General features: G+C 39.4%; 1 protein-coding gene across 1 annotated transcript; it reads left to right on the forward strand.

Annotated features, from left to right (window-relative positions):
* The first annotated feature begins 5,606 nt into the window (after nt 1-5,606).
* Nucleotides 5,607-17,020, forward strand: mov10l1 (Mov10 like RISC complex RNA helicase 1). Its single transcript, XM_044036186.1, has 27 exons — nt 5,607-5,714; nt 6,006-6,111; nt 6,248-6,435; nt 7,100-7,259; nt 7,522-7,634; nt 7,801-7,988; nt 8,240-8,383; nt 8,561-8,854; nt 9,007-9,204; nt 9,513-9,627; nt 9,992-10,169; nt 10,251-10,321; nt 10,402-10,493; nt 10,633-10,688; nt 11,004-11,095; nt 11,177-11,252; nt 11,331-11,512; nt 12,485-12,631; nt 12,858-12,979; nt 13,083-13,182; nt 13,641-13,787; nt 14,044-14,217; nt 14,400-14,549; nt 14,708-14,815; nt 15,475-15,615; nt 15,714-15,805; nt 16,819-17,020. The coding sequence occupies exons 2-27, from the start codon at nt 6,015-6,017 to the stop codon at nt 16,832-16,834; spliced, it is 3,441 nt and encodes a 1,146-aa protein (XP_043892121.1). The 5' UTR covers nt 5,607-5,714; nt 6,006-6,014; the 3' UTR covers nt 16,835-17,020.
* The last annotated feature ends 3,352 nt before the right edge of the window (nt 17,021-20,372 follow it).

Raw genomic sequence — 20,372 nt, forward strand, 5'->3', positions numbered from 1 at the left:
GAGGTTTTGGCCAGAGCATGGAGCAGCATATTTAAAGGTCCAGTGTGTAACGTTTCGGAGGGTTTATTGGCTGAAATTGAATAAGTATACTGAATAATTGCTTTGTACTTATCATGAAACATGCTTAGAAATATGTTATATGTTTTGTACATTAAAGCACTCTTGCCTTTGCAGCACAAAGACCCGAGTTTGTGACCTTGTTGGAACAAGGGTCTTTTTGCATAGAGTTTGCATGTTCTCCCTGTGTGTGTGTGGGTTATCTCCGGGTTCTCCAGTGTCCTCCCGCAGTCTAAAAACATGCAGATTTGGGGATTAGGCAAATTGGACTCTCTAAATTGGCCACAGGTGTGAGTGTGAGAGTTTGTCTCTATTTGTCCCTGTGATGGACTGGCGAACTGTCCAAGTGAGTCAAAATGTTTCAGATGTTTCTGTAGACCATTTCACTTTGGAAACGGCAGGGTACATCATGGACATGGGTCTAATGTGGATTCAGCTGTTAATAATATTATGTTGATGCCAAGCTAAAATTAAATTGAAGATTGTTTTCTTTTTTTGGAGCAAGCAATTTCATTAGACCAGGGTGAAAATTGACTGGAGTGGGGATCAGCAATTAGTGGAGTGGTCTGTAGCAGCTGAGGGGGAGCAACTGGAACGTAGAGCCCCAGGAGCCATAATTCCAGAAATTGTTACTGCTTTGCTCTTCTACCACACAACACACACACTTTTTTGCACTTCATTCATAGTCAGGACCGTCATAGACATAATGCATTCCCTAGCTCCTTACCCTAACCTTAACCATCACAACTAAATGCCTAACCCAAACCTTCACCCTAACCTGAACCCAATTCTCACCCTTACCATGAAAAAGGCCCTTTAAAGAAGTGTGGACCAGCCAAAATGTCCTTACTCATCAACTGGGGGGGAGAAGATCATTTCTGTCCAGTGAAATAAAACTGCAGTAACCAGCTGATTCGTTCAGCATAAAGATGGTGGGAAACAAGCCTCATGTTGCTGATTGAGGTTTGTGTACACACTAGACAGTGAAATGAAGTCCAAACCTTGTCTGCAGTTCACAACATAATGCATTCATTTTCCTCTGTGTGTTCATCACTTCCAATACATTTTCATACAAGGTTACAAACAATACGGTCCGATAAACAGACATATTGTGAAAGCACAGTCAAAACCTGTTTGCCTCTCATCAGCCAGGCCTGTGGTTGCTGGCGTGAACATACAGTATATATCATCTAGCTGGCCTCGGCCTTCACCATACCCATGCTGCTCAGGTGGAATATCCACTTGGAAGAAACAAATTTAATAAATGGCTGCTATACCTCACTTAGTCCGAAGGTAATACAATGACCCTGCAAACCTTTGAGCTTCACTTCATAGATGAAAGAAGTATCATACCACTTCAGCAGAGGTACCGGGTGTGTTTTCTGACTTGCCTAGTTGAGAATACAAGGATTTGAACAATAACTGGTTTGTTACAGGCACAATTATAACATACACGGGGGGGAGAAAAAAAACAGTCTTCTGTCTCAGAACACAGCTGCTGCTTTATTATTATTGTTTCAAGCATGTTTGCCTGCAGCTTTGTCCGTTTCTACTGAGAGAAACAAATGAAAGCAGTGTGAAACAACATGACGCATGGCCAAATATGCACTTTATGATTGTGTAAGGAATTTTACATATGTAATATTACACAGTAAAAGTGTGTAATATCGTTCTAACTTGATGAATAGCAGACACCAAGGACAAAAAACAATGGTTAGTGTGATGATACTACACTTCCCCTGTGTTGTATACATCACTCATATCAAATTAATTCTGGTTTGCATTTGGTTTCAATACTGGAATCTCAGGAGAGTTTGTCTGATTAATCTTTTTTTTATTACTTGGACTGAACTGTGTTGTTAATACATTTGGTGCATACAGTATATTCAGTTTGTATGTGTTTGACTGTCACAAAGAAATGCATTTGATAGACCAATGCCGTCTTCTTTATACTCTTCTTTGAGGATTTATTGTGAGTCACCGGGACTTACGGATATTAAAACTCACACTGATTTATCCGTGCTTTAGGGGTAAGGTGGTTGCAAGACTTCATGAATTGAAGTCAAGACACCATGTTGGAATCTAAAATGGTTTGATTATCATCAACTTGCAAACACATGTTTATTTAATCAGTTTTATAGAAATTCAAAAAAGGCTGTCAACATTTTTAAATTGACACACTGAATATTTGATCATACGGGCAGGGAGCCACTACATGTTAAATTGCCTAACCGCAACGTGAGAAGACACCCAGCTGTGGCCAAACTCCTGTCAGATTCTTCTGGTGGTGCTTGGTATGCTTGTGTCTTGCACTAATTACAGAGGCAACAATGAAAACTCTGAGATTAGTATCTGATCAGATTTTCCCTTGGCCTCAGTTGCACTCTGTTCAGTAAAGACTGAAGTTGTCTGCTGGACAAAACCGTGCAAGCGCTGCTCTCTTGTGGTGAACGTTGTGTATTGTCAATGTCAGCGGCGGACACGACCAGACAATCTGCCCAATGCTTTTTGGTCAAATACAAAATGATTTTCAGCTTCCTCAGACATACGCCAATATCAAAAATGAGTTGGATCACTGAGTCACTGTGAGCTATACTCAGCACTCAAACAGGTAAACTCACTGTATACAATTGCCACAAGTGCCTGTGTAACACATCTGGGCAGCAACTGTGGAAACTGTCTCAATGGTTATAAAACACAAGTATTTACATGTGTTATATAATGTATACATAAATGTTAATGTCCTATTGCACAGTCAAGGTTTTAAACCACCTTCATAAAAATGTACTTGGTGCAACACAGTTGTGAATCAACATAGTGACTCAGCCATCATGTGGATTTACTACTTTTTGCATGTCCATTAACTACAAATCCACCAATATCTAAGGCAACAACAACAAATGGCAACAACAACAAGGACTGCGCTGACTCACATGTGCCATATGTTGCAGTTTTAAAGAAAACGCAGATAAGTCTCAGTCTAAAAATATTACAGATCAAATCTAAATCAATAAAAGGATTTAGTGTGAGGACGGATTTCACACCAGGTACCATATCATGGGAGATGACCGTTAAGCAATAACTGAATGTGTAATGAGAAGGTTATATTGCTGAAATTAATAATTTTCTTTTTCCATAGTCAGTCATTTTAGCAGAGGGTTGCGCTGGGACAATTTGGACACAAGAAATTAATATTTATTAATCCTGGCAACGACTGTGCCTGGAAAACATCTAAAGTCAGTTAAAACATCTTAAACCTATGATACAATTTGATAGATGGACGTTTCTTGAATATGAAGTAAGGGCCTCTTCAGTTCATATATTTTCAACTTCTTTTAATGGTTGATATGTTAATGTTTATCCACATGAGATTTATAGTCCATAATTAATAGTGTTGCACACTTGGAAGTGCTGCCTGACTGGTCCTGATTCCCAGCCATTGAAATGATTTATAAGTGGATATATTTGTGTTATATTATGAGTATTACTATTATTAAAAAAAAAGCCCTGATAGACAAACACATCCCCTGCCTGGTTGCTTTGATTTCTAGCTACCTCACAGACAGACCACAGTATGTCAGGCTGAAGGACATCACGTCTGACACTGTGGTCAGCAACATCGGAGCTCCTCGGGGGACTGTGCTGTCTCCCATCCTCTTCTCTCTGTACACTGCGGACTTCTGCTACAACTCTGAAACGTGTCACATCCAGAAGTTTGCAGACGACACGGCCATCATGGGGTGTATCAGAGACAACGAAGAGGAAGAGGAGCCTGGTGAGGAACTTTGTTGTCTGGTGCCACATTAACAACCTGCAGCTCAACACCTCAAAGACCAAGGAACTGGTCATCGACTTCAGGCGGGACAGACCCTGTCCGAGACCAGTTCTAATAGCAATAAAACCTTGGGCAATATGGGGTAACTGTAGGTGTGTATATGTATACATGTATATGTATATACAGTATGTGTATGTATGTGTGTATGTGTATGCATATATATTATATACATAGTTCATTTTTATCTTATATTTTATTTTATATCTTATTTTACTTTTTTATTCTATATTTTATGGTGTTTGGTACCTGGGGTGTTTTTCTTTCCGGTCTCCTGTAAAGTGTGACTCTAATTTTAACAGTGCTGTGTGTGGATGTTGGAGCTTTTAATTTCTCCGAGGGAACCTCCCAAAGAGATTAATAAAGGCGTCTGTCTGTCTGTCTGTCATTCACTTTGGACAAGAAAGGAGGATGATTGGGTGAATGTTTCACAGTCCATGATTAATTGAGTAAAATGGGATGGGACTTAATTATAGGCAGATTACAAATGTGAATATGACAGCACTATGAGGACGGGCATTGGACTATGGCTGTAAAAGGACAACAGAAGTTTTCCTTTTCAAAATCTCCCTAAAAATATTTTCTCTTGCTTCATGTTCAAAAATGCACTTAGTGCCAAAATCTCCATTTAGAAGAGGAGGTGGCCGAATGATGCCCAAAGACAGCTGGTGAGTGAAGCGGTGGTCCAATCAAAATTTTGAGGTTTGAGTAGACTGGTTTTGCATACATGACAAGGACCAAGAGAGCAACGGATCCTAAAGCATTAGTTTTGGCGTAAAGCATCAGGTTCATCCAGCTACAAGATGAACAGTTGCTGAAAATATGTGAATTCAATATATAGTCCGCTTGCACTAAATTGCATATGCATATGATTGTCATTTACTATAGTTAATGTCATACCTTATTTCAGCTGATACACCTTATTCATTTACAACCACTTTAAATGTTGAGGCTCATTGGTTTAGAGTAAATGCACATGATATTAACAGTATCATCATGTCATCCAGGCAAAGTGGGGGAAAAAAACAAGGGAAAGTAAACCAAACCAGAGAATTGGTCACCACATTAAGAGAACTTTATTTTTTATAAATGATGAAATACTATGTCTAAAGTGTTGCGTAGTGCTGGCACACTACCGATGGATGCTTTTACCAGGCAAATAAGCATTCCAAGTTCAAATTATAAATAGGATACAAAACAATATTTGTTGTGGTCTTTTAGATCTAGGGATTTGATTCTAGAGTTAATTCTGAGAAGAACAATGCAAATCATGGGAGATATTTTGCATAAAGGATAATAACATTCATCGGGTGTTCTAGGTCATTGTCCACGGCATTAGATAAATAACAAATTACATATATTTTAATTTACATACATAATAGATTTGGCAGATTTCATAAGGTGAGATTTCAAAACAGCCCAGCATTTCTGGGATATCTCACAATCAAATACAAATAGTGGCTTTCCTCCCACATATTAATTGGTCACTTCATTGCTATTTTTGTAAAATTTACAGGAGGAAACATATGATATAAATACTGGTGGGCTTTAAAAAAGCAGTGTGGTAGTGGTTCAGTTATTTAAATTAGCAGTTTTGGTTTGTTTGTTTGTTTGTTTTTTTTTCAATACAATTGGGCAGATTTTGTCACGCAAACCTGGCAACCCTTGTCTAGCCAGGAAGCGATTGGGTTGTTTTCACAGCGAATTGTGGGAAATAGGGCCCTTCAATGACCCAACGTGTCGGTGCTTCGTCTTCGTGCTTGAACTTCAGCGGCCCTCCAACCCGAATTTAAATTTGTTGTTCAACATTTCGCTTTTGAGAACGGTAGTAATAACTTTTTTTGAACCAATTATTCGTATTAGTAGTCTGATAGATATAATACGTTCATGCTAATTCAACTTTTAGCTAATGCTAGCCCCCAATATTATCCTAGCTAACTATCTAACCACTATCAACGAACTAGCATCTGTTATAAATCAGCTTGTTATCTGGTCTGTGGTTTTATTATTAGCTGTTTTTAGTAGGCTAGACGGCACGGTATAACCACAGGTGAGCTAAGGATATCAGTGTAATTTGATATTGGTTGGCATTCTAACACGCTGTATGTTTGTTTAGGTGACAGAAATGCTGTCTACTGTGCGGCTCTTGCTGTCTAAGCTGGTGTCTCCATTGTGGAGAACTGTAGAGATGGATGAAAATGGCATTTTGGGCGGTGAACTCGGTAAATGCTACAGTCCTAAACGCTGTCTCAGACTCACAATTTTAAATCACTGCAATACAAACACACCAACGCGTGTGGGTTTTGGGATTAGGATGTCATGTTGTGTTTTTCTCCATGTTTGTTGTTTGGTGGTCAGGTATGGAAGACATTCGTCACATGCGTGGCAGTGTGGTGAGCCAGATCTGTTTGGACTATGGCATGATAGATGATACAGTATACTTTAACATCGCGGAGGTACTCGGCGGGGTGCTACTGAAAGAAGGGGATATTGTGAACTGCACAGCAGTAAGAGATCATAACCAAGGCGGGTGGAAAGCTTTAAGGGTGAGTAACCTGCCCTCAGTTGATTTATTTTTTATTTTTTAAACATATTAGTTGTTTGGTCCACAAAATGTAAAAAAAAAAAGAATTTTGTGAATAGGGCTTCTTGTTTTGTCCATAAAGCAAATATATTAAGTTTCTGTCAGTTTCTGAGCAAAATGCAAAAGCTCTCAAAGAAGACTAAACCTCTACCAAGGCTGCTCAGTGTCCCTCATTGTCAATACACTCCCCTATCCTCCAACATTAAGAATGGGATATCTGGAACACCAAATCCACAGGAAATACAAGTCAATTCTTTACTCTTTGACTTGTGCTGGACATATACTGTACTGAAAGACACATGTGGTTTAAAACGACTCCTTGGCAGTGGTACATAGTAATGTCTAAAGTGCATTTGCAGAACTCAGTTTTATTTTGATAAAACATTAGGTAGCTATTAATTCAATAGTAGATTACCAATGCCTAAATCATTGCAGTGTAGTAAAAATTAAGGACAATCTATATTTTTCCAGATGTGCTTCCTATATGGTAAATGCCAAATGAAGATGTATGTTTTTGGTGACTGACTTGTTAACTTATGTCTTGTATTTTAGGACTTCTTTCATTATAAATCCCATTGTGTGAGGATTAGTGTTAACTTTGTTAAATACAGATTACTCTCATTTAGGTGGAAAAGTGTACAGAAGCCTGGGATGATGGAGGAGGAACTTCCTTAGAAGCTGACAGTTTGCGGCTGCGGCCTCTCATTGGCACAGTCACATCATTCGATGGAGATGGCGGCAACATAAACAAGACCACATACTTCTCACGCTACAGTCTTTCCGAAGGTACTTCTTCACATTATACTTCACACACTAAAATGGTTGGCCCTATGACAATTTTCTTAAACTTTTCTCTTTTTCATACACCCACATTAGCAATTGAGTCATAGAGAACATTTTTGTCTAATTTCATAGTCGCCTATATTTTAATATCTATCTGTTAATGTCTGACACATATTTGGCCAAACTGAGAGCCACACTTCTTAATGTTGATGTTAAATGTCCTGCCCACTGGCACACTTTATGTCTTTCCTGTCTTTTCTTTTAGGGTATGAGCCAATGAAAGGAGACTGGGTCCAAGCAAAATATTTTATCAATCCAACTGAGTGGACTACACAGGCGCATTCTGTGGCTCCTTTACGCTATTGCCGCCTAGACAGGGTAATTTCCTCAGTGAAAGTTCTCAGCTGTATGACTCATTAGGCTTTTAGTGATAGTTATGACATGTATTAATTGTGGAGGAATGTTGATGCTTAAAAGATAATTCACTTTTGTTTTAATTCAAAGTAAGTATCATTTATTTCATGCCTTTGATCCTTTTCTCCAGGTGTGTGTAACCAGTGTGTTTGGTAGCAGTGGCGTGGTGGACGACAGTGTATTTTTTTGCTTGGATTCTCTGCTGCTGCCTGCAAACTATCAGCCTTTGACAGGGCACCAGGTGAACCTGGTGATGGTGGAGAGCAGTCAGTCCATCTACAGCTGGAGGGCCCTGTGCATGGCACCCTGTCTCAAGAGGTACTGACAGTAGTCTGAACATACAGCACATTGTTCAATTTTTGATGCATATTTTTTTGTCTGATGACCACATAGATTGAACTTGATGGGAGTGTGGGGCATGCCAAAAACAGCCCCATTAACTTTTGTCATAGATCAGATTAAGGCTGTGGATACAGTATTTTATTGTAAATAAAATGTATGAAATTTGGTGTAAATCTAAATAATCATCTGAGAGAATATGATTACTGTTTGTAACTTTGTTGTTGCAGTGTGCATTCGATTCCTGCAATCCTTACAGAGACTGAACTCCAAACCATCTTGGAAAACAAGGGAGAGCTGGAAGTGTCAGATTATGGAAAACAGTTTGGGGAACTAATCATTGGAGAGACACGAGAACTGGTGTTTTGGATACAGTGAGTAACCAGGGAAGCAAGAACATATTCCTGTTTTTTAGTGTGAACGTAAGACTATAGCATTTATTTCAACCCAGCTCAGACAGAAGACAGGAGGATTAAATCGTACCTGTCACCTGTCCTTTCCCTTAGCACAGTAAACTCTAATGAGTAATCTTTTTCCTCTGATCATGACAGAAATAAAGGTTCAGTGACCCACAGGTTGAAATACTGTGACTTTGCTGGCTGGGACTCAGAAGAACAGTTCAGCCTAGTTCCCCTTCAAGGCTCCACATCTCAGAGACGGAAGCGTCCTTTGTCGGCAAATTGCTCTGGGTCTGAAAAACGAGCCTTTGATGCAGAGGTCGATAAAAAAATTGGTGCTGAAGTGCTGAAGGAGACTATTGACTGCCCTGATGTACGGAGGCAGGAAAGGGAGCTGGATATTTCACCAGGAGAGAGGGTGTCTGTTGCAGTAGCCTGTCAAGGAAAGTAAGACACTTTTTTGTATTGTTGTGGCTATACAAGCAGAAGCAATTCTTGGAGAAATGAATCAGAGAGATGAATGTAGCCTTGCCATATTGAGGTGTTGTTGGTAGTATGTTGTCTGTACAGCTAACTTACATTTATTGGAAACTGCTCAGGAGCCTGGGAATCTGTGCCGAGCTGCTATTACTGCACTTCTCCTCTTTCACCATTGGGCGGTGCTTGGAGGTCACAGTTGGCAGTGAGGAGGCAACCCTGCTACAGCCCTCTGTGCCCTACTCTCCCACTGATGCTCGTCCACTCCCAACTACACCGACTCAAGTGATCACTGTCTCTGTTCCAAAGGACACACCGAGGTAATTCAGTCTGAGCTTCAAAATGTTTCTGATTGTTGTTGAAGTTAACGGTTTGCTGTGTTGCTTATTATTTGTGATTACATTGTTTAAATTGATTTTCTTGCATCTGCACATGTTGGGATTCTTATAAATTAGGTAATTAAAACAATTTATTATCCATTTTTTAGAAGAAAAGTAAGTAATTGAGTGGATGATGCAAAACAAAATCCTAAATTAATCATCAGTATAACTGCAGCTGTGCCAAATCTGCTACTAGGACAGTTTTTTTATGTCTACCACTTGTTTGACATTGCCTTGAACACCCGTAGATTTACTAAGCGGCGGTTGCCACAGTTCCTACCGAACTTCCCAGTGCCACAGGCTCTAAAAGACTGTGTGGAGAGACAGAGTGATGTGCTGGTGGTTCAGCCTTGTCTTGGAGAGGTGAGCATGTCATTGATGAAGCTTCACATGGACATTTAAAGAAGTGTAATAAAAGGTATAGAGTTGGTTTAAAAAGAGCTTATATGTTTGGTTTTCTTAAAACTAGAGTGGAACCCTACTTCATATTTATATTACTATTTTATGTAGACAACATATCTGATATTAGCTCTATTATGCCAGCTTTATTCAATACATGCTTGATCATTGCATGAGTTAAACTCATTGACAGCTTGCTTATACATAAGACTAACTTTCAGTCACATCTTTCCAATGAGCTCAGAATTTGATAGACAAAAACAACAAAGTTGGGGGCTTTTGCACGGTTCTGTATATGTTAAAACTTTTTTCTGCCTTGTTTGTGCAGTTGCTGTCACCGTCCAACATGCGTGCACGCTTCTCAGCCCTTCTCTGGCTGGAAGAGCTGCATTCAGAGAGGGAGCTGAGGGAATTCACAATCACTGGAGCTCTTCTCAGGAAGGGAGCTGCCTACCTGCACTTAGAGGTCAATGGGTTGACTGAAGGTAGACCCAGTGTCAATATAGGTGAGGTTTTTTTTTTCATAATTGCAGATGTTTCTCTTGTAATTTTTGCAATGCAAATTTCTTGATGAGCCTTTTCTATAGGTGACAGAATAGTCTTGAAGAAAGCACGGAGTGACGGTGTTGTAATGGAGTTTGTTAGTTATGTCACAGAGGTATGGAGATAGTTAATACTCCTAAACTCAACAAATGCTTCTTCAATTTAGATGTAATCTGATTCTCTGTTTTAACACAGATCAATGACGAGGATGTAAGCTTGAAAGTGAACTCTGACTTTCAGAGAAACTACCTCGGAGAGCCACTTGATATTGAGTTCTCTTTCAATAGGTAAGAGAAAGGAAAGTCCTAATATCCTCTGAAATGTATCTCAGTGATTTCTTTATTTTTCAACTTCACAAAATGTACCGTTGTTGAATTTATTCAGTTTGCTTCTAATAAGAGAATTTTTGACTGCTTGCATTTTCAGGATCACCATGAGGAGGTGTCATAATGCACTTGACCAGACAAAAGTGTTTGGAAACAGTAAGATAAACCTTTTTGTGGTGTCCTAACAATCTTAATTTTACATTTAAAAAAATGATTCTGTGTCTAGATCGAAACGACAATGTCTAGAAGTTTGACTCTAGATGGTGCTGTTGTTGTTTTTATCTGGTTTTCTATTGTACTGCTGTGTTCATAGGGGAATTAAGCTTCATGTTTTACTTTTCTATCAGTATCTTGGATACATGCTTTCAATTATGTTTAGTCCTTTTCATAACCTCTGTTTTTAGTTATTTTGCAAAGCTAAATAGAAGAGTTTTTTTAACTGCTGTAATTTTCCCATTGTGCTCTCTGCAGTTCTCTTCCCAGCTGTTGTGACTCTTCAGGCTCCTCAATGGACAGGAAAATGGATAGAAGACCAAGACCAAAACAAATCAGTAGACAGTGAGGTGAAGAAAAGAAAATAACAATAATGCAACAATGTCTGGGTTGTCTACTTTTTCCCAAGTGTATCTTTATCTGAAAACCAGACTCCACTCCCGGATAATAAAAAAAAGATGTCGACCATTTCCATCAACATGAAGTCAAAGGCTACACAGACTAAAGGTTAAAATGTTTTTAATTAGCTGTCCCATTTTAAGCTTTGCCTTTTCATAATGGGTAACACTGAGAATGTGCCCCTAGATGGTAGACTGCCACTGAAACCAATTCCCAGCAAAGGAAACTTCTTTAACCCTGACCTGAACCCTGCTCAGAAAGAGGCAGTGAAGATGATGCTGGCTGGAGAGTGTCGGCCCATTCCTTATATACTGTTTGGTCCTCCAGGCACTGGGAAGACAATCACCCTCATAGAGGCTATACTACAGGTACATACATACCCACACCACTGTAGAATATACTTACTTATCAAAGGTGGCATTCATATTATGCTAAAAGTAACTCAGTGTAGTGGAAACCTTTTCATTGATCATGGTCTGTGTAATGATAATACTTGTCATATTTGAATTTCATTTATTGAAGAAGGACATAACCTATACAGTAACTATATAAAAAATACTTGGATGGCGTGTCCCACTGTAAATAAAAATGTCTTTGATACTCTGGGGCTGCCACTGTGCAACTTAGACATAATTTAGAGTCCAAATCTGTGTATAGTAGAAGTGATCAGGGAGAATTGACCATTGAAACAAAGTGCTTGATCTGGCATGTGTTAATATTGGCTGTCAATCATGTCTCACCCCGTTTAATCAAGGTCAAATTATTAGAATGTATAAAACAATTAACAGTTACATGTACATAAATGTGATGAGAGCTTCCTCAAATTACATATTCTTTTTTTGTTGTAATGCATTTGTCCAACTACTGTACACACTCATCAATGTCCATATTAATTAACCTTTTAGCCATTGCTGTCAATATTCTAAAATGTTTTAATGAGGTTTTGAAAAAGGAAAACAAAAAAAGATATTAGCGATGTCTCTATCACTTTTCATCTGTGATACTGATACTACAAATAATGTATCTTCTGATGATGTCAAGTCATCAGATATTTTTTTTCCCACATGGCTCTGTGCACAGTGAAGCATGTGATACAGGATCTTTGGATTGCATTGGATTTTATATTTTTTATCCTTCTGATATCTAAACCAGAAACTTTCACTAGCATAATCCCTATAAAATACTGGTATTGGTGGAAAACCTCAGTGACTTTTAAGCTTTGTCAAATTCATAATTGGTACTGCTAAAATGTCGATGTTTGGTTGTGTTTCCTGTCAAACTATTTCCCATACTTGTCCCCTGCTTAATGTGATTCATGGTCAAAGTCCTCTCACCTCCAGGTGTACCACTTTCTACCCAGCAGCCGTGTACTCGTTTGTACTCCTTCCAACAGTGCTGCTGACCTCATCTGTGTCCGCCTTCATGACAGTGGCTTCCTGGATGCTGCTAGTTTGGCCCGCATCAATGCATCGTGTAGGCCGGATGAGGTACTGTACAGCAGCAGGGACGCTAAATCCACTGCAGTTGTTTGGCTACAAGTATCTGAGTTACATGTTGCATGATCAAAGGAAAAATATGCATGTTCCAGTGCACTGCACAGATGCCATTGCCAACAGGAAGGGTGGTGCAGATGTCAGTAACATTCTCTGTCTGCATCCACCTTTTATTACTTTGCTTTTTCATGTAAAATTTTGTGTCTCTTTTTCCCCGCAGTCCATCCCAGATGTGCTCAAACTTTACTCAAAGGCAGGAGAGGACATTCGTCAGGCTTCTTTTCACAGGATTGTGGTCAGCACCTGCTCCAGCGCTGGAATGTTCCACAATATTGGACTACAGTAAGTTTGGGGTGGTATTTGATTGATGACACACACACACACACACACACACACACACACACATTTGGGTGTCAGTTTAGTAACTGAATTTGTTTGTACTCAGAGTGGGACATTTTACCCATGTGTTCTTGGATGAGGCCGGCCAAGCCACTGAGCCAGAGTCACTCATCCCCATAAGCCTTGTATCAGAGCGCAATGGACAGGTCAGCACATATTATATTTTGCAGAACTGTTACATCACATTTTTGATCAAAAATTAAAATGTGTACCTGGTGTGTTTCTGTTATAGATGCATTTCTTTTCTTCTCTTATTGTTTAGGCATATTAGACAATTTATATTCTTTGCCCTCACTTTTTACTGCCACTTTTATTCTTTTGTTACTTCCACAGACTTAATCCATTGTGCGTTATTTAAATGCATTTTAGCAGTGATATAATGACCATACCGTATAGTCATTTCTCAATCATTTAATTTAACACAGCATACATGTTTCCAATATTTTCTGGATGTTTTAAAAAGAAGAAAGGCTAGTGTGACTTACCCTTACACTTGAAAAATAGCACACCAATGGTATATTTTAGGAAACAGAGAATAACAAAAAAAAATAAATGTCTAAGTTTTGCTTTTTAATAACACATTTTCTACCTCTTGCATGCTTAGATTGTGTTGGCCGGAGACCCCCGTCAGTTGGGTCCAGTTGTGAAGTCCAAGCTGGCCACTGCCTTTGGCCTTGGGGTGTCTATGTTAGAGAGGCTCATGTCCAACCCACTGTACACCAGACAAGACTGGGGTTACAATCCTAAACTGGTTAGTGCACTGCTGGCAAAAGCCCATGCATGTAATTAGCATATTTAAATTAATTGATGAGGGAAGTATTACATTGAAAATCCAATCGGAATATTTCTGATGTACTAATTCCATTCTACATGGCACTTGGTTTTACATGGATATTTCTTTTTGAAAGCGTTTATTATTAATATTTTGTTGTAATATTTATCTAGAGAAAACTCTTGTGTATGTGCTCAGTCTGCATAATGAATCTGCTGTCTTTTAATTACTGCAGGTGACGAAGCTGATCTACAACTACCGTTCTCATGAGGCTTTGCTCACGCTGCCTTCCAAGCTTTTTTACCAGGGGGAATTGTGTTGTAAAGCTCCTAGGACTGTAGTTAACTCTCTCTGCCAGTGGAAAAACCTGCCCAAAAAAGGCCTCCCTCTTCTCTTTCACGGTGTCAGGGTAACAAAGTCTTGTTAGAAATGCATCTGTTATCTTGCCAATATAATTTGCTGTAGAAAGAGGCACATTGTCCTTTCTATCACTGGTATCCCCAATGTTACCAGTTAAATTGTTAATTGCATCTTACATTTGTCCTGGGATATTGAGCTCAGATGTTTATTTCTGTGATTTTACTCCTTCAGGGAACAGAAATGAGAGAGGGTAACAACCCATCATGGTTCAACCCTGTGGAGGCTGTACAGGTCATGCTCTACTGCTGCCAACTGGCCAAGAAGCTCTACAACCCTGTGGATGCCTCTGACATTGGCATCATTGCCCCCTACAAGAAACAAGTAAGAGTCTACCCAGAATAGCCCATTGTGAATTATTTACTTTTCTCATCTTTGTAAAATATAAAAACTTTCTAAATGATCCACTTTTTTTCCAAACATGTGGGTTTTCATCTTTACAAACTCCATAATAGATTCTTACATTTCCTATCTTTTTCCAGAGTGAGAAGATTCGAGTGCTCCTGGGGAAAGTCGGCCTGTCTGACATCAAAGTGGGATCGGTGGAAGAGTTCCAAGGACAGGAGTTCCTGGTCATCATCATGTCTACAGTAGGCAAATTATACCACAACTACATGGATTAAATCTCCATCCAAGCATTAAAAAAAACAAAACAAAACATTAAAAAGCAAAATATGTAGAAATGGTATTTAGTATGTTGCATAATGATTCCATGAGAAACTAATATCATCTGTGGGTATTAAAAAAAAAAAAAGCAAAACTGCTCCGGTTCATCATAACGGTATGCATGCTACGTGGAACTAACTCTATCCGTACAGCATGCAAATAACCCTCTCATTTCTGTATTTCTCTCTAGTTATCTATTTTCTACTCGCAGTATAATTTTGTGAACAGACAAAATGTTTCTTTTAGAATTTGCCCCACCAGACAAAAAAATTAGTGTTTGTGCTTGCAACTTGAGTTTGGAATAGTACCATGATATCAGTTATTGATAATGACATACCATTTGTTACTTTAGCATAAAGTCGGGTTTTCGCAGTCCACTGTGACATAAATACATTTTCACAATTCAGAAATGGTAAAAACAACACATTACGGCTTTAATGTTGAAATTAAAGGCCCTACAAGAACATCAAGACTTTACACTTTCTATTATAATCTATTTAAAATTAGGATAAATACTTGAGGAAAAACATGAGTCATAACTCTGCCATAGTTCCTTCACTTCATTTGTTCTCTGATTAAATAGGTGCGCTCTAATGAGTCAGTACAGAGTGATGATTTGCAGAGTTCACTTGGTTTTCTGGCCAACCCCAAACGCTTCAACGTGGCAGTCACTCGTCCTAAAGCGCTGCTCTTAATTGTTGGAAATCCCCATGTTCTCATTCGGGTAAGTGAGTAAAATTGACCCCAGCTCATCTACAGTATGTTAATGTTGATTTTTGTGTGTTAGACGGCGCGTTGAATTTATTTACATGCCTTTTCCAGGATGTGTGTTTCCGGGCTCTGCTGCAGTACTGTTACATCAATGGGGCATATCTGGGCTGTGACCCCCCTCCCTCCCTTAGAGATACTCAGATGTATGTAACACCCAGCTCACACACTGCACTGTTGTCAGCCCAATAATCCACTCACTGACAAATTTGTAAATCATGGCTAATATTAGGCTATTAGGTATTAGTTATACTTATGTACAAGTCCTGTTTAGTCAAAAAAATAGGTGTTTACCAACCATATGAGTTGATCAGACCCACTCTCCGCTCCTCTGTCTCACTCTCTCACACACACAGGGCAAGAGTGTGTGCATAGAAGCATGCAGACACAGCCTTCATGTATAATGTAACCACGTAGAAGTCTTCACTGACATTTTAAAGACCACTGTCATCTCATTTCCCTGTGTGTGAATGATGCATCAACGAGTGGTCTCTGAAACACTACAACTAAATAATGATTCTCCCTCCCTCCCTGCCTTTTTACTAACATCTGCTGCATCCGGCTGCAGCTGCTGTGATTCTGTCTCTTCTTCACCTCCAGCAGTAAACTGTTGCTACATAAACAGCAGAGTGTCTCACACATTAGTGCCAACGCTATTTGCCTCCTTTAATTTTCCACCCATATTTGTCTCACAGCCACACTTAATGTGCGACTTTGTGCGACTGTCTCGCCACTATTCATTTCTGCATCTTGTTGCCAGGTTTGGTGCATTTCTTAAAGTTTAAGTGTGTAAGATTTAGTTGATTGTTTTTTTCATTTGGCAGAAATCCATCCATCCATTGTCTACCACTTTATCCTTCACATGAGGGTCGCAGGGATACTAGTGCTAATCCCAGCGAAAGGCAGGCAACACCCTGGACAGCTGAATTAATTGCGTTCATTAATTGAAAATAATCACAATAATATACCAAATTTCGCCAACTCTTATACAGAATTAATAACAAAATTAGTCTTTGTAAAGGAAGGTTGTGCAGGTGGAATATAATATATAATATAATTTTGTTTTCTCAAAAAATGTGTTATTCAGGTAATTGAAATAAAGGAGGAGCCACATTTGTTTGGGTTTTTAAATAAACACAACTCTTTTTTCTTCCCACAGAGTTGCAAAGGAGTAAAGAAGTGCACAAGAGAATGATGCCAGTATGGATCGTGTCTCCGTGAACTGGTCTTTAAGTTTTTCCTACTATTGACATTTCTTTGGATTGTCACAGAGTTGATTGTTATTTCTTATTTATGTAAAACAATGTTCAAACCCTAACCCCAGATATAAATATAAATAAAAATAATGTTTGAACACTGCACAAGTTAGTCTCTGGTCTGTGACCATTAGGTGGATTAGCTCAGCGATGCACAACATTTTGACTGCAAAATGGTGCATTACATTCATTGTTTTTGAGAGAAAAATGACATATAAGACAACTCTTCATATGCTGTGATGGCCACAGGGTCTTTCTTTTTCGTACTGTTAGGTGCAGTGCTGTGCCATGTTGATCTCTTTCCTGGTTCTTGTCAGTGGATGCCAGTGTGTTCTTGAAATTCAAGGCACTCTACCACTGTCTCCAAATTCAAGAAAACCTGCAAACCATAGCACAGCATTGCTATTAGTGGGGAGTTTTTTTTTTTTTTTACAGTACTTTAAATAATCCTGCAATATGTTAAAGAGGAAAAAAATATTGAATAACATGGTGAAAAAGTAAAAGAAAAGGCTAATAGTTCAAAGTTAAGGCAGTAAGAAATTAAAATGACTATTTGTGCAGCGTGAATTTGACTCAACTTGGACAGCATGACCAGCTACTTTAATTTCCACGATCATGCATAATAGTATAACTATTTTTTTGCTTTTATTTACTTTAATTTCATTTTGTTTTCTCATGCCAGTCGCTTTATTTTCTATGGCTCCTGAGCCAGTTAATCACAGAGTGCATTGTCCTGGTATAGTATACTGCGTTGATCCACAGATGTCTGCAGTTTCTAGGGGCAGGTTGTCTGCACACCTTGGTGTGGCCACGTCTGCCCACGAGTCCCGGAGACTGGATGTAGCAAATGAGTGCTACTGACAGTCTGCCCAGGGACTGTCAGTCCTACTGGAGCCCAGCAGGATAGAGGGGTGGGGTGGTTGGAGTGGTAGAGGGGGCAAAAAAGGCAAATGGGAATTCAAACTCTTTAAGTTAATGAGTCTCTTATGTGCAGGGAGGAGACAGCTTTTATCTAAGTCCACTGTGCTGCAAGGTAGCCCAGCTCAGACACCCAGACCCCCCTCCTTCCCTTACGAATCGTGCTTCTGTCTTTGATGTGTCTCAGGTGTTTGTTCTGTTTTCTCACTCTACTGATGGAGACTAAACAGTAGAGGGACTAACAACCCAAACAATATTTACATGTCATCGTGTGTGCTATTCACTTGATTTTGGACAGTAAAATTTCAGTTGTACTGACTCTTGAGCTATGACTTTAAGATTTTATACCTGTGAACCAAAAATCACCTCCATGTTCTCACCAATGCAGTCATTGTGATGTGGTTTGATTTATAAAACAAGATTTGTTTCTAAATAAATGGTCTTATCTCCCTGCTGGTCGGGAACAGTTAGTTTTGAATAATCATATTGTAAAAGTGAATTAATCAGCATCACTGAAATATTAGGAATGGGGTTTTCCATGATGAATGGACCTACATTTCTTTTCTTAATTAGTGTTCTATCGTGAACTGCAACAGTACTACATATTATATACCTGCCATCACCTCAAAATATTCCTTGCGCTCTACACCCAGTGACTAAAACAAGAATAAGGACCTTGTGGCATTATCAAGACGTGGCCATCCACAGTTTGTTTTGTAAATTTGCCAGCGGTGTGACTACGACTCACACCTAAGAGACCTGTTCTCACTCTCATCGGTGAAATATCAGAGAAACGCATGGCAAAGTTGAATAAGAATTACAAAGTTAAGAAATGGCAAAGGTTAATGGGATGTTTTTGTGCTGCAAAGTCGAGACAGGCCTACTTTTAATAGTGACTATATGAATTTCGAGCAGGATGTACAATACCTAAAGCAAGATACAGTAATGTTTGTGTTTTTAAATATTTTCCATGTACTTGGGGATTATACTTTTGGCTCAATTGTCTGCTAAAAGTCTCTTTGATAGACAGGTGCTCATCCAGTCAGCTCCTTCTTATTAACTGAGGCAGGGGCAGGCAACACATTAACAAGACAGACACTGTGTCTACAGGACAGCCATTAGGCCCCACAACAGACCCCTGCTGGGCTCCTGGCAGGGGGAGCTTGTTAAATGTGTGGACCTATTGTTCTCCCAAATTGGTCTGTGACTCTAATTGCCCAGTTAGTCCCCTCTTACGGGCTGTACTCGTCTACCCGAACTGGAACCAGCCTCCACTCAACAGATCAGGTTGTAAAAACCTGGCTAAGAGTTCAGAGCCCGTCAGAGTAGGGTTTACTTTACTGTGGCATGTCTGAAGCCGCAGACTGGGTGGTGATAGAGACCTCTGATTCTTGAGGGAAAGTTTACAAAAGGCCTCGAGGCATCAACATGAGATAAACATCTAAATCTGTAGACAGACGACATCCAAACAAATACAAAGATGGTGTAACGCAGTTGCGTTGCTGGAGTGAGGAGCCTAAATACATGAGACGGAGTGAAGGAGACATTTTTTGTGTGTGTCTGGTTCCCCTGGTCTGCATCTCTAAACAAGATGCTGGGCTTTTTGAGATGTCAGGAGCAAGTGTGCAGATGTGATGGGTTTCTAGGTTTAATAGTATTGAATAATATTTGAAGAAAGCATTGAATACCTAAATATATTGTCTTTAACTATTGTCTTATCGAATCTTGATTAAGGTAAATGTATGTACATGTACTTGAGAAAGCATCTGTAGCATCACACTGGCACTGAAATAACTCATTTTAGATTTAAATTACACATATCTTCGTGTGTTCTGGCGTCTTTGCTCCTGCTTCATCAAATAGATGAGCAAAAGAGGTGGGCTCCTAGTGTTTTGCATGTGGATCTGAATTTGTGTTATTGGTAGATCAAAGCTAGATGAGCAGAAGAGACACTGCTTTGCTAATGAGAACTGGAGACTCTTCTGATGAAACCCTACAATTAGGAAGCAGGAGCACATGAAAGGGACTAGCAATATGAAGGAGACCGTCTGTCTAGATTTCTTTCTGAGGGAACCTTGAAAGATGAAAGTTGTTGTTTCTACATGTCAGTTTATGGAAAGGAAGCAACTTTTTATTTTCCACCTTTTTTAAAACTGACAAAAGAGGATGAAATATCAAACGGGTCATTCACATGTGAGGTAATGGGGTCAGTACTGCAAACACTGCAGATATTACATCCCAAGTAGCATCACGTGTGAGCTACACATTGTAATCTTTGAACACCAAGAAATGCACTTTTTTGTCATGAGGTGTTCACATTGATATTCCCTGCTCCCCGAAGAATAGAAATACTATAAATGATATAGAACCAGTGAAAGCTGGAGTGTGGGCAATCACCCCCACCCCTTCTCACACACACCCTCCATCTGCTTACTGCCCCCGTCTGCAGCCATCACAAAACAAGCTGTCTCCATACACATTGTCTTGGTGTCTTTGATAGATAGTTGATAACAGACTTAAGACTGATGGGGCTGGCTGA

The sequence above is a fragment of the Solea senegalensis genome, linkage group LG10 (genome assembly GCF_019176455.1).
Source record: "Solea senegalensis isolate Sse05_10M linkage group LG10, IFAPA_SoseM_1, whole genome shotgun sequence".
Taxonomy (NCBI): Eukaryota; Metazoa; Chordata; class Actinopteri; order Pleuronectiformes; family Soleidae; genus Solea; species Solea senegalensis.